The sequence below is a fragment of the Colossoma macropomum genome, unplaced genomic scaffold (assembly GCF_904425465.1).
Source record: "Colossoma macropomum unplaced genomic scaffold, Colossoma_macropomum, whole genome shotgun sequence".
NCBI classification, from domain to species: Eukaryota; Metazoa; Chordata; class Actinopteri; order Characiformes; family Serrasalmidae; genus Colossoma; species Colossoma macropomum.
This window is the reverse complement of record NW_023494789.1, coordinates 32,905,430-32,921,370: the sequence shown is the minus strand read 5'-3', so window position 1 is coordinate 32,921,370 and position 15,941 is coordinate 32,905,430. Positions and strand designations below refer to the sequence as shown.

At 40.0% G+C, this 15,941-nt stretch overlaps 1 protein-coding gene across 1 annotated transcript in view; it reads right to left on the bottom strand.

Annotated features, from left to right (window-relative positions):
- plxna1b (plexin A1b) overlaps positions 1-15,941 on the bottom strand; it is a 198,764-nt gene that overhangs the window by 15,615 nt on the left and 167,208 nt on the right. The window contains exons 17-22 of the mRNA XM_036571021.1: positions 15,455-15,548; positions 14,719-14,958; positions 10,979-11,122; positions 7,446-7,680; positions 4,625-4,767; positions 3,033-3,289 (exon numbers count right to left, since the gene is read on the bottom strand). Of these exons, the coding sequence (XP_036426914.1) occupies positions 3,033-3,289; positions 4,625-4,767; positions 7,446-7,680; positions 10,979-11,122; positions 14,719-14,958; positions 15,455-15,548 (1,113 nt within the window). The remainder of the gene's footprint in view (positions 1-3,032; positions 3,290-4,624; positions 4,768-7,445; positions 7,681-10,978; positions 11,123-14,718; positions 14,959-15,454; positions 15,549-15,941) is intronic.

The following is a 15,941-nucleotide window of genomic DNA, read 5'->3' as shown; positions in this document are numbered from 1 at the left end:
ACTATAATCAATATGTGAAGTGGAGTAAGCAAAACACTGATGGATCACTGATTAGTTTCAGATAAAAGTGACAAGTCAAAAACTACAATTAATGTAAACTTTTGTCATTTTATGTAAATATTTACCATTTGCACTGGTTCACAGCAGTAGGTGCATCTACCACAGGGAGTCCAGGCCAAGGACTCTCAGTGTACCATTCTGTCATTGGTATAGCAGTGTGTGTGTTTGTATGTGTGGTAGAAATTGCAAATTGGTATTAGTATCAGGATGATATTAGCAGATAACACTGACTGAGATATTAGTAGAAATAAAGAACGAATCTGATCAATTCTGCAACAAATCTAGCCTGAAATAGACCAAAAGTGGCATTGTGCCATCTCTATTTTGTGTAGACTCGATGTAACAGTGGTCTTCCTGCCAGGATGGAGAATCGAACCCTGTTCTCCCATGTGTGAGGTGGTTGTGCTGTCCACTAGTGACTCGATGGGCTTCAGTGTGTGTGCAAACTAATAGAGAACTAATTTCTTGTAGTAACTATGGATTATTATCCCAATTTCGAGCCATTTATCAGTGAATATATCGACCACAGATGTAATTGTATGCAAAAGTTTGAGTGCCCCTGGTCAAATTACATGCTTCGTTTATTTTTTTAACCTCTTATGCACGTGGGTATATTTTGGTTTGTCCATCTGAATTTACATGACCAAATCTTAAGGCAAATTATTCAGTAAATGCCTGAAAAATGAAAATTTTATTTTAAATATTATTTTATTTATTTATTTTTGTTTTTTTGTAAAAGCTCCCCTCAAATTAACAGAACATGTGTTTTATGATCATACACATATTGCTATATGCTTACAATTTACTGGTGAAAGCCAAAAATCTTAGATGCTCTTTGTATTTTTTTAGAAAAATAATTTGTACAGAGCAGATCACTGAAGAGACGCCATCTGTTTATAGTTTATAGCCCAGATTTGAGGAAAAATGGATCGACTTTCAGTAGACAACAAAAAATTGAGAGTTCAGCTTCTTTTATTATAAAGTTTAAAAGTTACATTACCCGTCTATTTGACTGGAAAGAAGACAGTTACAGCTCTCATACGACCCCCACCTTTTGAATGTAGCTTATGAAATATGAAAGTTAGGAAGAATATGACGAAGTGTGTTTTGGAACCACCGGTGGTCTCAAGTTTAAAAGGTGAAGCAAAAATAAGTTAAGACATCCTCTACAAAGAACACACTTCTGCACATTTTAATGCATAAGTACTGTTTGATTGCTAAATTCAACATACTGGAAAAAAGCTAAAATAAAAGAAATTGTGCACTAAAATTAGCAGAACATGGCATATTTAAGTTTATTCCTTGCAGAGAATGTGTTCACTTATTTTCACCAGGGTTTACAAACTTCTGCACACAACTGTATATCATGCACCCCTAACATGTACTCCAGTATCACGTGTTTGTTCAAATGCTGTTGTTCATTTGAACACTATGGCCACACCCGTTCTCCACAGCTATGAAGAACAGCAGCTGATTTCATATATGGTCATATTCATATCAGTCTCACTCTCACACCACTGCTCTCATTTGCCATGTTTCGTCTTCTCAAAACAGCATCTCTACATCTCCACCCATGCCAAGAATACCCCCCATCACAGTTTTCTCACTCCCTCCCTCCCCCACATTCTTGCTCCAAGCCTCCATATCTCCCAGTGCACCTCTCACTCTTTCTCTCTACCTTTCTCTATCTCCCTTCTCACTCTCTCCAGGGAACTTGTGTGCTCAGGTGTGTAATATTCTCAGACAGAAGCAGAGGGATGGAGAGAGGAGAGGGAAAAGAAGAGATACATGCATCAACAGTGGCAGACGGAGAGGAGGGATGACAAAGGACCACCTAAGGCTTTACTTCACATTAAAGCATAATCAAACAACTAGTTTTAAAGAGAAGGTTAAGCTAAAAGTCACACAATTTTACCCCAAATATAGTCAGTCAAGACATGCTTGGTGTCTGAAGTTTCCTTCTGTAGTTTTTATTTTATTTTATTTTATTTATCTAACTATGAGGCTAATGAAGCTAGTAATGGAAGCTGGTAACACTTTGTTAAAGCTTCAGTTCTAGGTATTAACCCACTAAGTGTGCGTTACAAACTCTAAAGTACTAGGTAATTATTTTTGTGTAATATGTTGGTAATTACAGAGGAAGTTTAAATATAAACTACCCTTAAACACCAACGAGATTCTATACATTAACTAGGTAAATGTGTGCATTTCCAAAGTGCTCGTAATTATTTGAGGGAAAATGGGGTCAAAGACCCAGACAGTCTGACTAAATTACACTGAAATGCCCATCAGGTTCTAGACACTAAGTAGATAAAGAGCATAGTAATTTAGTTATTTGGAGTAACAAAGTTGTAAGAACAAACAAACACTCTCTAAATCTCACTGTAATGTCACTAGTTTAAGCAGGACGTACATCAGAAAAATCTCTAAGTAAATATTAAGGACCCAGTAAAACCACAGTAAGAATCATTGCTTTCTTTTAAAATCCACATTCTGTTTCATTTCAGGTAACAGACAGGTATGTACTCATGTCTTTGTACTGCCTTTTCCCCCTCTCTGGTATGTGAAGTGTTTTAAATGCACTTTCATCATTATTTGGTACCTCACACCTACCTGGTCAGTGCCTAGAACTTATGAGCCTGTAGAAGAAACTGTTACCTGGAAGGTTAAACCCTGCCTATTAGCATCAAGCAAACTGTATCATTACACATTTGCTTTGAAGTGCGTGTGTGTTAAGTAATCTCAAAAAGATTTCCTTCTGTACTTTGTGACACTACGACACATTATATAAGCTTCCATGACTTGTTAACTACATCAGCCTCACAGCTCTAGGGCAAAAGAAAATAAGCAAACTTCAGACGTCAAACACTGGCTGATGAAATTCATTTGAGGTAGGAGAAAAACTGTGTAAATTCTATGTCTAAATAATCACTATATCATCAGGTACACTGCAAAATAAAGGCCACAGATACCTGCGGAGCAGTAGTTTGGGGTGGTTCTTGCTCTCCAGGTTCTTGTCTATGAGGTCGGAGAGCAGCTGCTTGAGCACTCCTGTGGCGTACTCCATCTCCCCCTGCAGGGCGCTCATGATGAGGGAGGCCACGTTGCCACGGTCACGCATGGAGAAGGAGCGCTGCGCCTCCAGAGTGCGGATAAACGTCAGCAGGAAGTGTTTCTTGTTCAGCAGCTGCCCGAACAGCGTCAGGGCCTTCTCTACGTTGGCCGGCACCTGAGGGACAAGGAAAAAAAGAGAGACAGAGAGAGACAGAGAGCCGTGTGACCGAGAGCATGAGGTGAAGCACGAGTTCAGTGTTTAAAGCTTCAATGCAGACGCTTTGGGAATCGATTTGGTTTGAGGGCTGTTTAATTTTTCATGTTTCTCAAGGCAGATTGGCTCGCGGAAGTGACACCCTGTTTGATTCATCCAGTTGATTCCAGAATAGTCATTATTCTTTAGAGTTGTTTTTGATCTGCAATTCACAGTGGACTTGTTTTATTGATATAGACTGAGTTAGTGTGGTTAATAAGCCATAACATTTGGCTTCTGCAGCTTCACAGACTAGACAGACTGGGACACTTGTCAGCATAATAAAGAGGCTTTACTTTACTCTGTTTGAATTATGCCATTATTTAAATTGAACCAAACAGGACTAATATTTTGCACCCCACTGTTGCTAATTAGCCAGCTCTCTCTGTTGCACAACTGCCACTTCTCTCACATACAGCCCTACCTGTCTAAACACTGAGTAATTGCATTATTCATTGATTACTAACAAATCAATGAGCAACCAAAAGAAGGAAGCACTAACTGTCTAATTGGCCAATTCCTTCTGTTCCAAGTTTCAGAAATTCAGTCTGTCAACAGAGCAGTCAGGCCAAAACTTCGCACCACACAATCAGTGCAACCCTCCAGTCTGAGCACATATTTTAGTTGATAGTATTCTGAGACTTAGTGACTTAGAGCCACCATATCATCCAGTTTTGTGCTGCGTGGGCTTACACTGAGTAGGTTAGCAGCGTTGGGTAGATTTGCATTCAATTTAGTGCTAAAAAACTTTTTTAAAAGCCCTAAAACCATCCCGACAGAGGCTTTAAGAGACTAGCCATTTTAGCCTCTCCATTTTGCTTTGCACACAACATCTTAGAGCCACATATACACAGGGGAAATGAGACAGCATACAAATACACACAGAGCAGCAGCCCTATTCCGGCGGCTCCTAACTGGAGAGAGGAATAAAATATTGCAATATTTCAAAGAGCTTTTAAGCAGAAATATATGTGTAGGTCTCTTGGGAGGGCCTGGACTGCAACTCAGAATAACAGCATAATAAGAAATTGATCCATATAGCACAAGAACTGATTCCACCAGAGATATGAATAGAAATCCAATGGCAACACATACACTCTACCAATTATGCAGCTTCTGATGCATTTTGGTTTTAGTGTGCAAGTATGCAAGATTGTTGTCTGCCTACTTGTAGTAATCAGTATAGCAGTATGTGGAATTATATTTCAGTCATTTGAAAGAGAAAAAACATCTGTCTCTGTAAATATGATGTATTACCTCCATCTCCTTCAGTACAGGGTGGTCTTCAATGCCAGGGAAGAGCACTCTCATGGCATAAGTACGGTAATCCAGGAAGGGAATTCCAGCTCCGTCTAATTCCTGAGTCAGCTCATGGATATCGGTCTGCAACTCCGCAAACGCTGGAGATATAAAGATACAGTTTATTTAATATCTCAAAGACAAGATCTTTGTCATCGGGGAAAAAAAACGGTGACAAGTTATTTATGTTAATACTAAATGTAAATGGAATGTAAATATAATGCCACGCATAACTGACTGTGTAGTTATAGAACTAGACTTCTTATAGAAAGAAGAGACGCAGGACATGTGCAGACTACCAATTATCAGTACACACTAAAACTGCTTTCCCCATCACAGTGAGTGAACGCTTCCTTTAGGATTGTGCAGTAAATGAGGGCCCAGCAGGGGAGGGTTTATATTTTCTGACAGGCAGCAGTGCGGGCAGCCGCACGTCTGTCTCTTTCACTACAGGGCAGCCAGGGGGAAGAGTTTAGCGGACACACGCGTCAACCTCTGACATCCTGCCTGGACAGAAGAGGTGAACTGTGGGTTATCGAAAAGCCTGAGACTCCACAAGCAACTTAATGAAGAGAGAGAGAGAGAGAGAGAGAGAGAGAGAGAGAGAGAGAGAGAGAGAGGAGAGAGAGAGAGAGAGGAAGCATAAGAAGAAGGGAGCAAAAAAGGGAGGGAAAGAAGAAAACGTATTGGGAGAGAGGAAGGGAGAGAGAGTTGCAGATAAACAGAGAGGGAGAGCGCAAGAGTGAGATGCTGCGGGAGAGAGAAAGGAGAAACTGAGTAGGGAGAGATGGAGGCAGAAGAAAAAGGGGATAGAGCAAAAGAGAAGAATGGGGAGAAAGACAGTGAAAGCGATAGAGCAGAAGAAGAGAGTGCTGCTGATAGAGAGAGGGGCAAGAAAATGAGAGGAAGAGGGATAGTGGTGGAGAGAGAGGATAGATAGATAAAAAGAGAGAGAGCAAAAGAGAATGAACAAAAGAAGGGAGAGACACTGTAGGAGTGTAAGCAGTAGAATGAAATAGAGGAAGGGAGAGAGACAAAGAAGAGGCACAGAATGTGTGTGTGCGCAAGAGAGAGAGAAAGAAAGAGAGAAAAAGAGAGAAGAAGAGAGAAGAAGGGGAAGACAGACAAAATGGTTTGTTTTGTCTTAAGGCCAAATGTGCTCTAAGCCCTACCAGTCTAAATACTGCCTTACTTCAGCATTATTTTCTGCCACTTCTGACAAATCAGTCAATAACTAAACTAAGGAAGCAGAATACAAGATTTCAGGTGAAAAATCTAAGATGAGGTGAAACTATTTATGGGTGAAAGGCGCTTAACAATCAGAAAACAAAGTAAAGCCGCAAAAAACTATGTGAAGTCTTTAAAGTGTGAGTAAGCAGTTTTGCAAAACTCACAGTTGGACTGCTTAAACACTCAACTCGCCCACAGGAGAGAGCAGGACAGGGAGAGGGAGAGAGAGAGAGAACAAGAGTTTCAGAGAGCAGAAGAATGGAAAAAGAAACTCCTCTAGTTTCCTCTCGTGACATCTCTTGAGGTCATTCCATGTGTTATCTCTTGACCTCATGTTCTCTCTCCTCCTCTATCCATCTCTTTTGTCCTCTCCTCCTTCTCCCATCCCTCTCTCTGGGTCTGCGTGTCTGGTTAATCTCAGCGCTGGGAGATGGACGAGGGCATCACCTCAGGGCAGACACACACACAGATAATGGCTGCCCAGTCTCACGCCCTTTTGACCGCAGACAGAGGAGCAAAGGGTGGGAGGAGGATTTCGCTCTAGCCAGTAAGACCAGAACCATAAACTGGCGTCCTGACAAAAAAAGACTCTCAATGCCAAAAAGGAACCACATCTTTCTACTGTGGTAGTTCAAATATACAGGAGCACAGAAATCCTTTATAGGAACAGTTAAAATATCTAATTCACTGAATTTCCTTATTCCAAACGTACTGCTCCAGCTAAGACGTCTGATATTTAGAGTTTGCTTCTTTAGTTTAGTACTGGAGCTACGAAGCTAATGTAGCTAATAATTAATGGAAGCTTACAGTCAGCCAACTAGCACTGTGCAAACCGTATGTCTAAATCAACAAATACTTTCTTCAAATCATGTCAAGACTTCAAATAGTCTTGTTTATGTGGTTTATGACGCTGTAGGGCAGCTTCTACTTTAGCCACGTAGCTCTAGCACAAAACTAGAGACACAAATTCTGAATGCTAAGTATGTGTTGGCTACATTTGGGGTGCACATTTTTTTTAAACAGAAATATTTGTTTAAACAGCAACAAGCCTGACAGAACCTGTTTAAAAATAGTTTAAGAGCAAGAAAGAACTAAAAAAATCCTTTATCTTTTACACTGGAGATGCACAATGATATCAAATCAGCAGATATTTGCTTTTAAAAAATGTAGACATCAGATAGATTTGTCCAATATTTCAAAACCAAAATGATACGTTTATTGCTGATGTATTTTTGTACCTCAGAAGAGGAGAACGTTTGGGCGATGCTGGGTCACCCAAAAATGTCTGCATTTTATTCATTTTACTGCATTTGTAACCATCTACAAATGCTATATATCTCCGTAATGCTAGTCGAGATGGACGTATGCCCTATTTCCACATTTTATAAATGTTTATCTATCAGCACTGGCAGATATGTGCATGAAATATACCAGATATTGGCATCAGCTCACAATTCCCCTATCAGTGCAACCCTACTTTAAACGCTAACATCGAGCTGTGCAACAGAAGAGGAGAAGTAAATAGAGGGAAATAAAGTAGATGTCATACCCTCCTTGCACTCCAGAGCCACCCTGGACTCCAGGTTGTCCATCTGCAGTTGCAGGCGTTTGAGGGTGCGGTCAGCGTCGCGGGACTTGCGCTTGTAAGCGATGAGGACGATGATGATGACTAGCAGTAGGAGGCCTCCTCCACCACCGATGCCGATGATGGCGGGCAGCGTCAGCAGACTGTCCGAGTAGATCTGGAGCGTGCCGGGGGAATACTCGAACCCTCCAACCCGCACCTGCACCGCACACACACACACAATTAACAGAGTAAATACACAACGCCTGGACCTACATAAGCACACACACATACACTTTCACCAACATGTGTTAAGTGTGGCACCTCCCCTATTTTCAGTGTTTTCACTTAATGTCTCTGTTGAGCATTCTGTAGTAAGTGGCTGTTAACAGCTGTAATTACCAGGAACATGCAGACTAAAGCTTTTCCCATTAAACCCACTAAAACCTCACACCTCCACACTGAGCACATCAATTAAACAGCCCTAACCGCAGAAAGCTCTTACATACAGTCAGACTACATTAGGCACAGCATCTCCACAATGCCAGAACAATTTAAGAAGAGGAAGAGGTGTATCATGGAAATGTAGTCTGTTAGTGAGGAGTCCTTTTATTTCTTCATTTTTACCCAATCTTCTCCCCAATTTAGTCATGTCCAATTCCACCGCTAGTTAGGTCTCCTGCTATCATACAATGCTACCAATCTAACGCTAACACGTGCTTCCTCCAAGACACGCGACGCAACACTGTACGTTTTCGTACTGCAGCTAACGAAACATCAATGCACAGCTCAGCGTGCTTGGAGGAAAACGCTAACTGCCAATTCTGTTACATCAGCACTGGCTAGCATCGTGCTGAGTGGGAGAGGGATGGCCATCCTATAGTGAGCGAAGCCAATTATGCTTCCTTGGACCCCTGGCCACAGATGGCTGAGGCATCGCCTCAATAGGGCAAACGCTTAGAATACTTCGCAAAACTCGGGATCCCCCAACCTGTTCTGTTCTGCTAACTTTCTCGGCTATAGACAATGACAGACTTCCTCTACTGTTGCTCCAAATATTCTTGTGCTCGTTAGGCACCTATAAGCCTACTGAAAAATGGCTCATCATAAGTGGTGCATAATGGCAACCAAAACCTACTGAGAGAGGTGAAACCAGTGAGGTAAATGATAAATAATATGGTAGGCCTCAGTATTAGTTGTGATTCCTAGTGATGTTTGAAAACCAGGTGCTTCAGTGTTTAAAAGACTAAAGATTCTTTGTTAAAATGTTATGCTAAGTAAGAATCCAAAAGTAGTCAAAAATAGCCCATTCACTTTTTAAAGAGAAAAAAGGCTGAAGATTTTGACCAAATAACACAGGCTAAATAGGCCTACGATGAAGTGTACCTAGGAGTTTATAAATATTTTAATGGTAAAGAAAGTGAGAAATGGTGCGGATCAACAGTGAAAATGTCGGTCGTGTGAAACTTCATCATGGTTTCTATGAGGAACATTAGAGTATCAAGAGGGCTTACAGCATCCAACAACTTCTCCTCTACAGGTTTGATACCATTTAAAATCACAACAGAACAACAGAAGCAAAAAGTCCCTGCAAGCATGCAAAAATACCATAGTTTTGACAACAGTAACAAAGTACAACATTCTCTGGATTTCACGGCACTTTCTGTAGCCTATATACTGCAAGCATTTCAGTGCTTTTATTTTATGTAAACTGCTTTTATGTATGAGCTTTTTCATTTGTCAGTTCAGCGTCCTGAATTTCAGTTTGAGTCAGGAATTTTCATTTTGGTGCATCATGTAATTTATGTAAATGACCATACAGACTAATCTAAGGAAGGGCCCTTTTTTCTGAATATACAGCCTACTCAGTTGCTGTGTAGATATAACACCAACCACAGCACAGAACACAGAACTGTTAGTGTGCTGAAGCAGTTCACTGAAACGCTGAATAACTCTGGTAAATTGATTCAGGAGAAACAAATAATTTCCGTGAACTAAGTCAAATGATTCAGATCTTTGAAAAGAATAGTAATGCCCACCACAACCGTACATAAAAGGGGATCAAAACAATAGAGATGATGCACAGAGGACCAAATGCAAATTACAGTTTGAACACTATACAGTGTTTTTAACAAAGCCAGCTGGTGTTCAGACATTCAGGTATATGCCAGAGGTTAAAAAGAGTCAAACAGCGCTAAGGGAATTCTTACACACAATTTAAGCTGTGAATGAAAGAAAAAGAGAGAAAAAGCAGCAGATAAGGCAAGTGAGGCGAAAGGATTAAAAAAAAAAACAAAAAGCGTGCTGGATGTTCCGACTCCCTCGCCCAGTGTAATATAGGTCAGAATATATAGGTCGAGGACAAACATCTGGGCCTGCAGGTCTCAGAGGGTCTCTCTTTCTTTCTTGTTCTCCCTTTTTCCCCCCTTTCTCTTTCTTTCCCCCCTTCTATCTATCGTTTTCTCCTCGGGGTTTTTCCCTCACATAAGGAGAGCAGACGGCTTGGGAAAAATAGCAGCATGCTATTTTAATACCCCTGGCATATGAGGAAAATTAATGTATAAAGACCGTGTCTGGAAGAAAAAAAAAAGCGTCTCCAGCTTAAGGATAGAATATACTATAAAAATAGATCTGCCTGTCTGCTAGTCCACTAATCATTATAGGCTGTAAATAAAATCAACCTCGCACAAATCCCTACGGACACAGAACGCTCCAGCCATTAAAAATCATCATGTCAGATTATATGAAAAAAATTGAAAGAGGGGAGAAGATGAATAGATGCAGTGCGAAATAGCAAAAATGAAAGGATGAGAGGACGTATTATAGAAAACAAAAAAAATCAATGTCAGAAAATATATGGGGGGAAAAAAGGAATAAAAGAATAAAATAACTACCATAATAGCATGCAAATGTGAATACTTGTTTAATATCTAGAGTTGAGTGAACAGTAAACACTGAACCGATAGCACATAACAGAGCCTGATCAAAGACAACATGCTTCTTCACCATAACCACAGTGTATAACTACAGGCTGGCTCACTCAATATTTCCAACGAAGTCCTGCATAAATAGTCTTTAACACTAGAACTGGGTGGCATCTAACTTTGCATGCTGAATAGTCTTGCGCCAACATTCTGACATATGGCTGCACAACTAAAACCACAGAAATATGCATGTACTCTTACCACAGCTGAACTACAGCTTGTATTTTTAGCAAAGAACAAATTTAAATACATCATTCTTCCAGGCTTATGTCCTAACAAAGGAGGATGACATAAAAGTAGGACATTCTGATACAGCAGAGTGGAAAAATAACACCCCAATATCAATTCCATATCCTGATGTTCAGTATTGCTGGTGTACTGCCTGGTATACAGGCTTATGAATCACAGACATTTACTGATACAGGATGTACATCACTGATCATTTCCAGTCAGTTTGGATTACAAGGACAAGGCCCAAGGAAAGCCAAAAGAGATTTAATGTGAAACTGATAAAAGGTCAGTGTGTAAACTCACAGTGACTTTGTGCTGTCCGGTGAGGTTGGGCCATTCACACAGCAGCTGAGTCTCTGACACAGTCAACACACATGGCTCGTCTCCTATCAGGACTGTGTAGTTCAATCTGGTGTTGCCAGCAGCTGGTGGAATCAAGTTCCTCCCCTGAAACAAACACAAACACAAATGTTTGAAAGCAGGGACTACAAATATTCCAAAATGTACCATATAACATTTCCATTAATGCCATTCTCACAAAAACACCTCAAACCATGTCCATAAATATTTGAATGTCATAATAAAGCAGATACATATTTTTTATATAATCTAGTAGATCAAAGCTCTGTACTCTACAGCAAAATGTTACATCATTCATTTTTTACTTTTTTTGTGTTTTTTTTTACCCCAATTCTCATGACCACAATATGTCTATGTGTCTGTTGAATTCCTTATCTTCAACGTTTTCCTCTAAGAAGGTAAACCAAAACAACAAAATGTCACATAAGTAAAAAGAAAAGCTCAATGACTGTCAATGTGTTGCGCTAATGAGGTAAAGATGCTGTATTTTATTATATATATGCGTTTGGCGTTTTGGCTTTATAACATTTGCAGATTATGAAAAGAAAAGTAATAAATCTGTAAAGAGTGTTTATCTTCCAATCTTATTGGGCTGCGGTAATGAGAATTTGATCACAGCAAAAATCAATTTAAAATAAATTTATCATTCAGGTTGGTTTTTAAATTTTTACCCAGGCATTGTTTGTACATCCAAAAACAGAAATATTAAGTTTGAGTTTTTAAATTTGAATATGAGAAAAAATGAGAATAACCCTTTGGCAGACGCTTTTATCCAGAGCAACCTGATACTTCAATCATGTACAGAGGTAGGGTGGATGTAGTGTTAGGAATCCTGCCCAAGGACTGGTGGTGTGCGTTCCTAGTTTTTACTACTTTACATCGAATTGTGGAGTGAACAAAAAAAGTGTTCAAAATCAAATTTATACTTTAGATTCTTCAAAACCAATAATTGTGTGTGTATATATGTATTTATTCATCCAATTTTTGGTATTAGAAATAAATTCCAAATAATAGACATCAACTTAATAGACACTAATTTCAGGCATACATGAGCCAAACTTTGTGCCCAAACTTAAACTGTGAACTGCACTGTTTTACTGTAAAAAAAATAATATCTCAGCAGTCATTTTGAGTCTCTTGGCCATTCTGAGTTCTAATGTTCAGGGATGCTTTCAAAAATCCAGGCTTCACCTGAGCATCCGAAATGCAGCACCAGTCACATTTCCTCATGTTTGCTGAGTATAAAAAAGGGCTAATCATATGGAGGCTGTGAAACAGTGTCGACGAAACAGTGCATCCTTACAATGAGAGTGCATTCCCTCTCTCGCAGGGATACAGTCAGCTTGCCAATATCCAATATCCCCTCCTCCCCAGGGGGCTTATGGGAAGACAGGCCTGGGGGCGGAATCTACCAGAAAGGTTTGCATGGCAGTGCGTGCAGAGATATTTACCACCAGAGGGGATCCAATTAAACGTGTAAATAAAACCCAGGAATAGCGACACACACACACACACACACACACACACACACACACACACACACATACATATATTCATTTACACACACACCTCGTATTTTACCCAGGAGGCCTTGCACAAAGTGGAGAAAAATTAATTGCACAGAAAATCTGATGCACATCTAATTTATCTGCAATTATTTAATGGAATTGGGTTGATTTGCTGCTCTTATTTTCTGTGTGGGGTGAGAGGGGGCTCTGCCGCTCAGCAGAAATGCAGTAATCAAAAAAATGTTTCATTACCGAGCTTGATTTAACTAGAGAAAGTTGGTTATGGAAGTCACGGTGCTTCTTGCTATGGTATTTACTTTCGAATTGGCTGTGGGGAAAAAGAAACATTTTTCCATTAAAAATACCACGACGGGTTTTTAAACCAGGGCTTTGAAGTTCAAGCAGAGAGGAGAGAGGGGGGGAATAAAGTCTATATCGGCAGACGAGATGAGGAGAAGCAGCACAAGCTCAAAAGGGGAGAGAAATGGATGTTGCGGAGAGTAAACAGTCTTTTTAGATGGTATCAGTGACTGCGGAAGATAGGTCGCAAAGCTAGACTTAGAATGCCGTCAAGCTCTTCAGCTGTTCCTATCTAACACTATCTGCGTAAACACTCTTCTAATGGAGTAGCCGTCGTTGATAAGAACAGTGGTTTGGGTGCTTAATATGTGGGTGTGGTATCATACGGATGCCATTCTAGAAACGACAATGCTGAAATGGTTTGAGGGACGTGTCTGGTATCTGAAGTTTACTTCTTTAATACTGCACTGGAGCTACACTACAAGGCTAGTGTTTCTCACAAGTAATGGAAGCTTATATCTCAGTAATAATCATTAATGTAAGTAATAATCATTTATGTAATCTCAAACAGACGCGTTCACATAGCTTCCAACATCCGACACGCTGTTACCCAGGGCTTCAAAATGAAATTTGGAAATAATAGCAAAATATTTGTGCAACCAAAACAATCATCCTTAACAGTCCCAGAACAGAAATATTACTGTGAAATTGTTGTTAGGGGTTAATAATGCCATTTTCTCATTCTGTGTAGCTCACTGCCTTATAATCGATGTCTCATCTCCAAACTCCCAAATGTTTTTGGATCAATATTACATTTTGTGTGACTTGACTCAAAGTATCAATTCATAAGATTTACATTGAATGTATTTACACTGAATGGTATTTTCTGCTTAGGCTATAGATTCATTCCGTATTCATAACATTTAATTAGACTGCAGCCCTACACTACAGTGCTTTTTTTTGCATCATGTACCATGATGTGGTAAATCAATTAACCAGCTAGCATGTGTCTGCATATCTTAAACTGTGAATCTGATAACTCTACTGACAGGTATTTGGATTTTGATCAACCTCCAGTAAATTATTATCTATATGTTGGAAATAATTACTGATTCACAAACAAAAACCTAGTTTAGAACGGTTGTTAGGGCAGTAATGCAAGAACAGAAACATTAAAATACTGTTTCTGCTCAAAGCAAACCGATCAACCGATGTTTCTGAGCTGTTATCTATAAAAGTTCATTACGTAGCTAAAACACTAGTGGCAGTCATTTGGACAATGTTTACTTACAGCTACACTAAAGTTTTGGGAATTTGGGGACCTCTCTGGTGAAAACTGTAATTGTATGCAACGTGTAAAAGAACATTTTATAATGTCAGTTCTGCTTTGGAACCCTTCCCCAGGTGGATGAATCTGATGATTGCGAGTGTGTTGAAAGAGTATTCATAGAAAACTCTATGAATTGTCTACTATTGTCATCATATCTTCATTAGTATAATGTCGATTTTGCATTTAAGACCTAAACACTGAGATGGAACTTTGAGCCTGTGCATGTGACATATTTAAAGATGTATGATGTGACCTGAAAACCCTGCAAAATCCAACCTGGCACCTCTGACTTTAAAATTATTATTTCAGGCCTTACAGGGTGACTCACAGGAGCGCACACATGCCATATTTTAGCATGCTTTTTTTAAAATCCTGACTCAGTAATGCTATTTCTCCCAGTTTAACAAAAAATCTTAAATAATGCTGCTTTAAAATTGAACTTTTTATGGGATTACATTCTTTTATTTAATGTGATATTATTTTATAGTAATTATTATTACTATTTGGACATTCAAGTGTACAAGTAGCACACACACACATCCTACCTTTAGTATCAGCGGGGATCCAGGTTTGAGCTCCAGCATAGTTGGGGCGAGAGGCTCGAACACAGGGTCTGGATAGTAGGTGAAGCTTTCATTCACCACCAGCAATGTCCGAACATTATCCATAACAAAGCCTATCTCATCTGGACTACTGCCCACTTCAGATAAGCTTCTCTCAGTGTCTGCAGCAGCCACGGAGGGGGCCAAGCACACCATCACTGTGTTATTGACCACTGTACAGTTCTGATCGGGGGGAGAAGAGAGAGAAACATTAAGTTTGATGTGTGACTGAGGGAATGTGTGGGTGTTGGCTGGGGATAAGGTGGTGGGAGGAGAGAGAGTCAGTAGGAGGTGGAGAGGAGGAGTAGGTGGTGAAAGAGTGCTGTGGTCAGGTATATAGGTCAAGCAGGGGAAATGTTCCTCCAGTCCAATGGAGACTCAGCAGGGGGCCACTGCCACTTCCCTCTTAGGACTGATTTTCCTTCAGCGGCTGACATTTTAAAGGTTAAACTGCTAAAAGGAGAATCGTTGTTACACACATGCACGCAGACACATGCACAAACACCTTCACAAACAAACACATATGCGCAAACACGCCTAGGGCAGGGTTACTCAGAGGGCAATTCAATACCCCCCTGTGTATCTGTTTCTATGGGGAGGTATGATATTTTGAATGTGCAAAAGGGAATAAAGCTGTAGGCGGTAGAGGGACACTGCTGTGTGTGTATAAAACACCTACGTTGATGGACTGGATTTCACCATACTTCGTCCTCATCTTTGGCTCTCTCACGGTGGCAAGGTTGGTACCAGTGACGGTCAGTGGGGTCCCACCACTTACAGAAAGAAAAGAAGGTTATATAAAAACCTGTCAATTTTAGATCCAGCCTCTCATCTTCATTTAAGGGACATCATAGCAACTTTTAAAGCAAAGGAACAACTACTGAAGTCAGAATTATCACATGAGCACATAAGGTACATCAGTATCTAGTAAAAGCTTCTTCAGTACATCAGTATCGAGCATCTAGTCTAGTTTATAACAGCAGCCTTGTGAATGCTAATTCAGTATATTGGTAACTAGTGAAGCTTAATTCAGAAAATCACTCTAGTGAAATCTAATTCAGTATATGAAAGGCAAATTCAGTACATCAGTAGCTGGTAAAAGCCAATTCAGTATCTGACTAGTGAGGGCTAATTTAGTTTATCTATGGCTAGTAAAGGCTAATTCA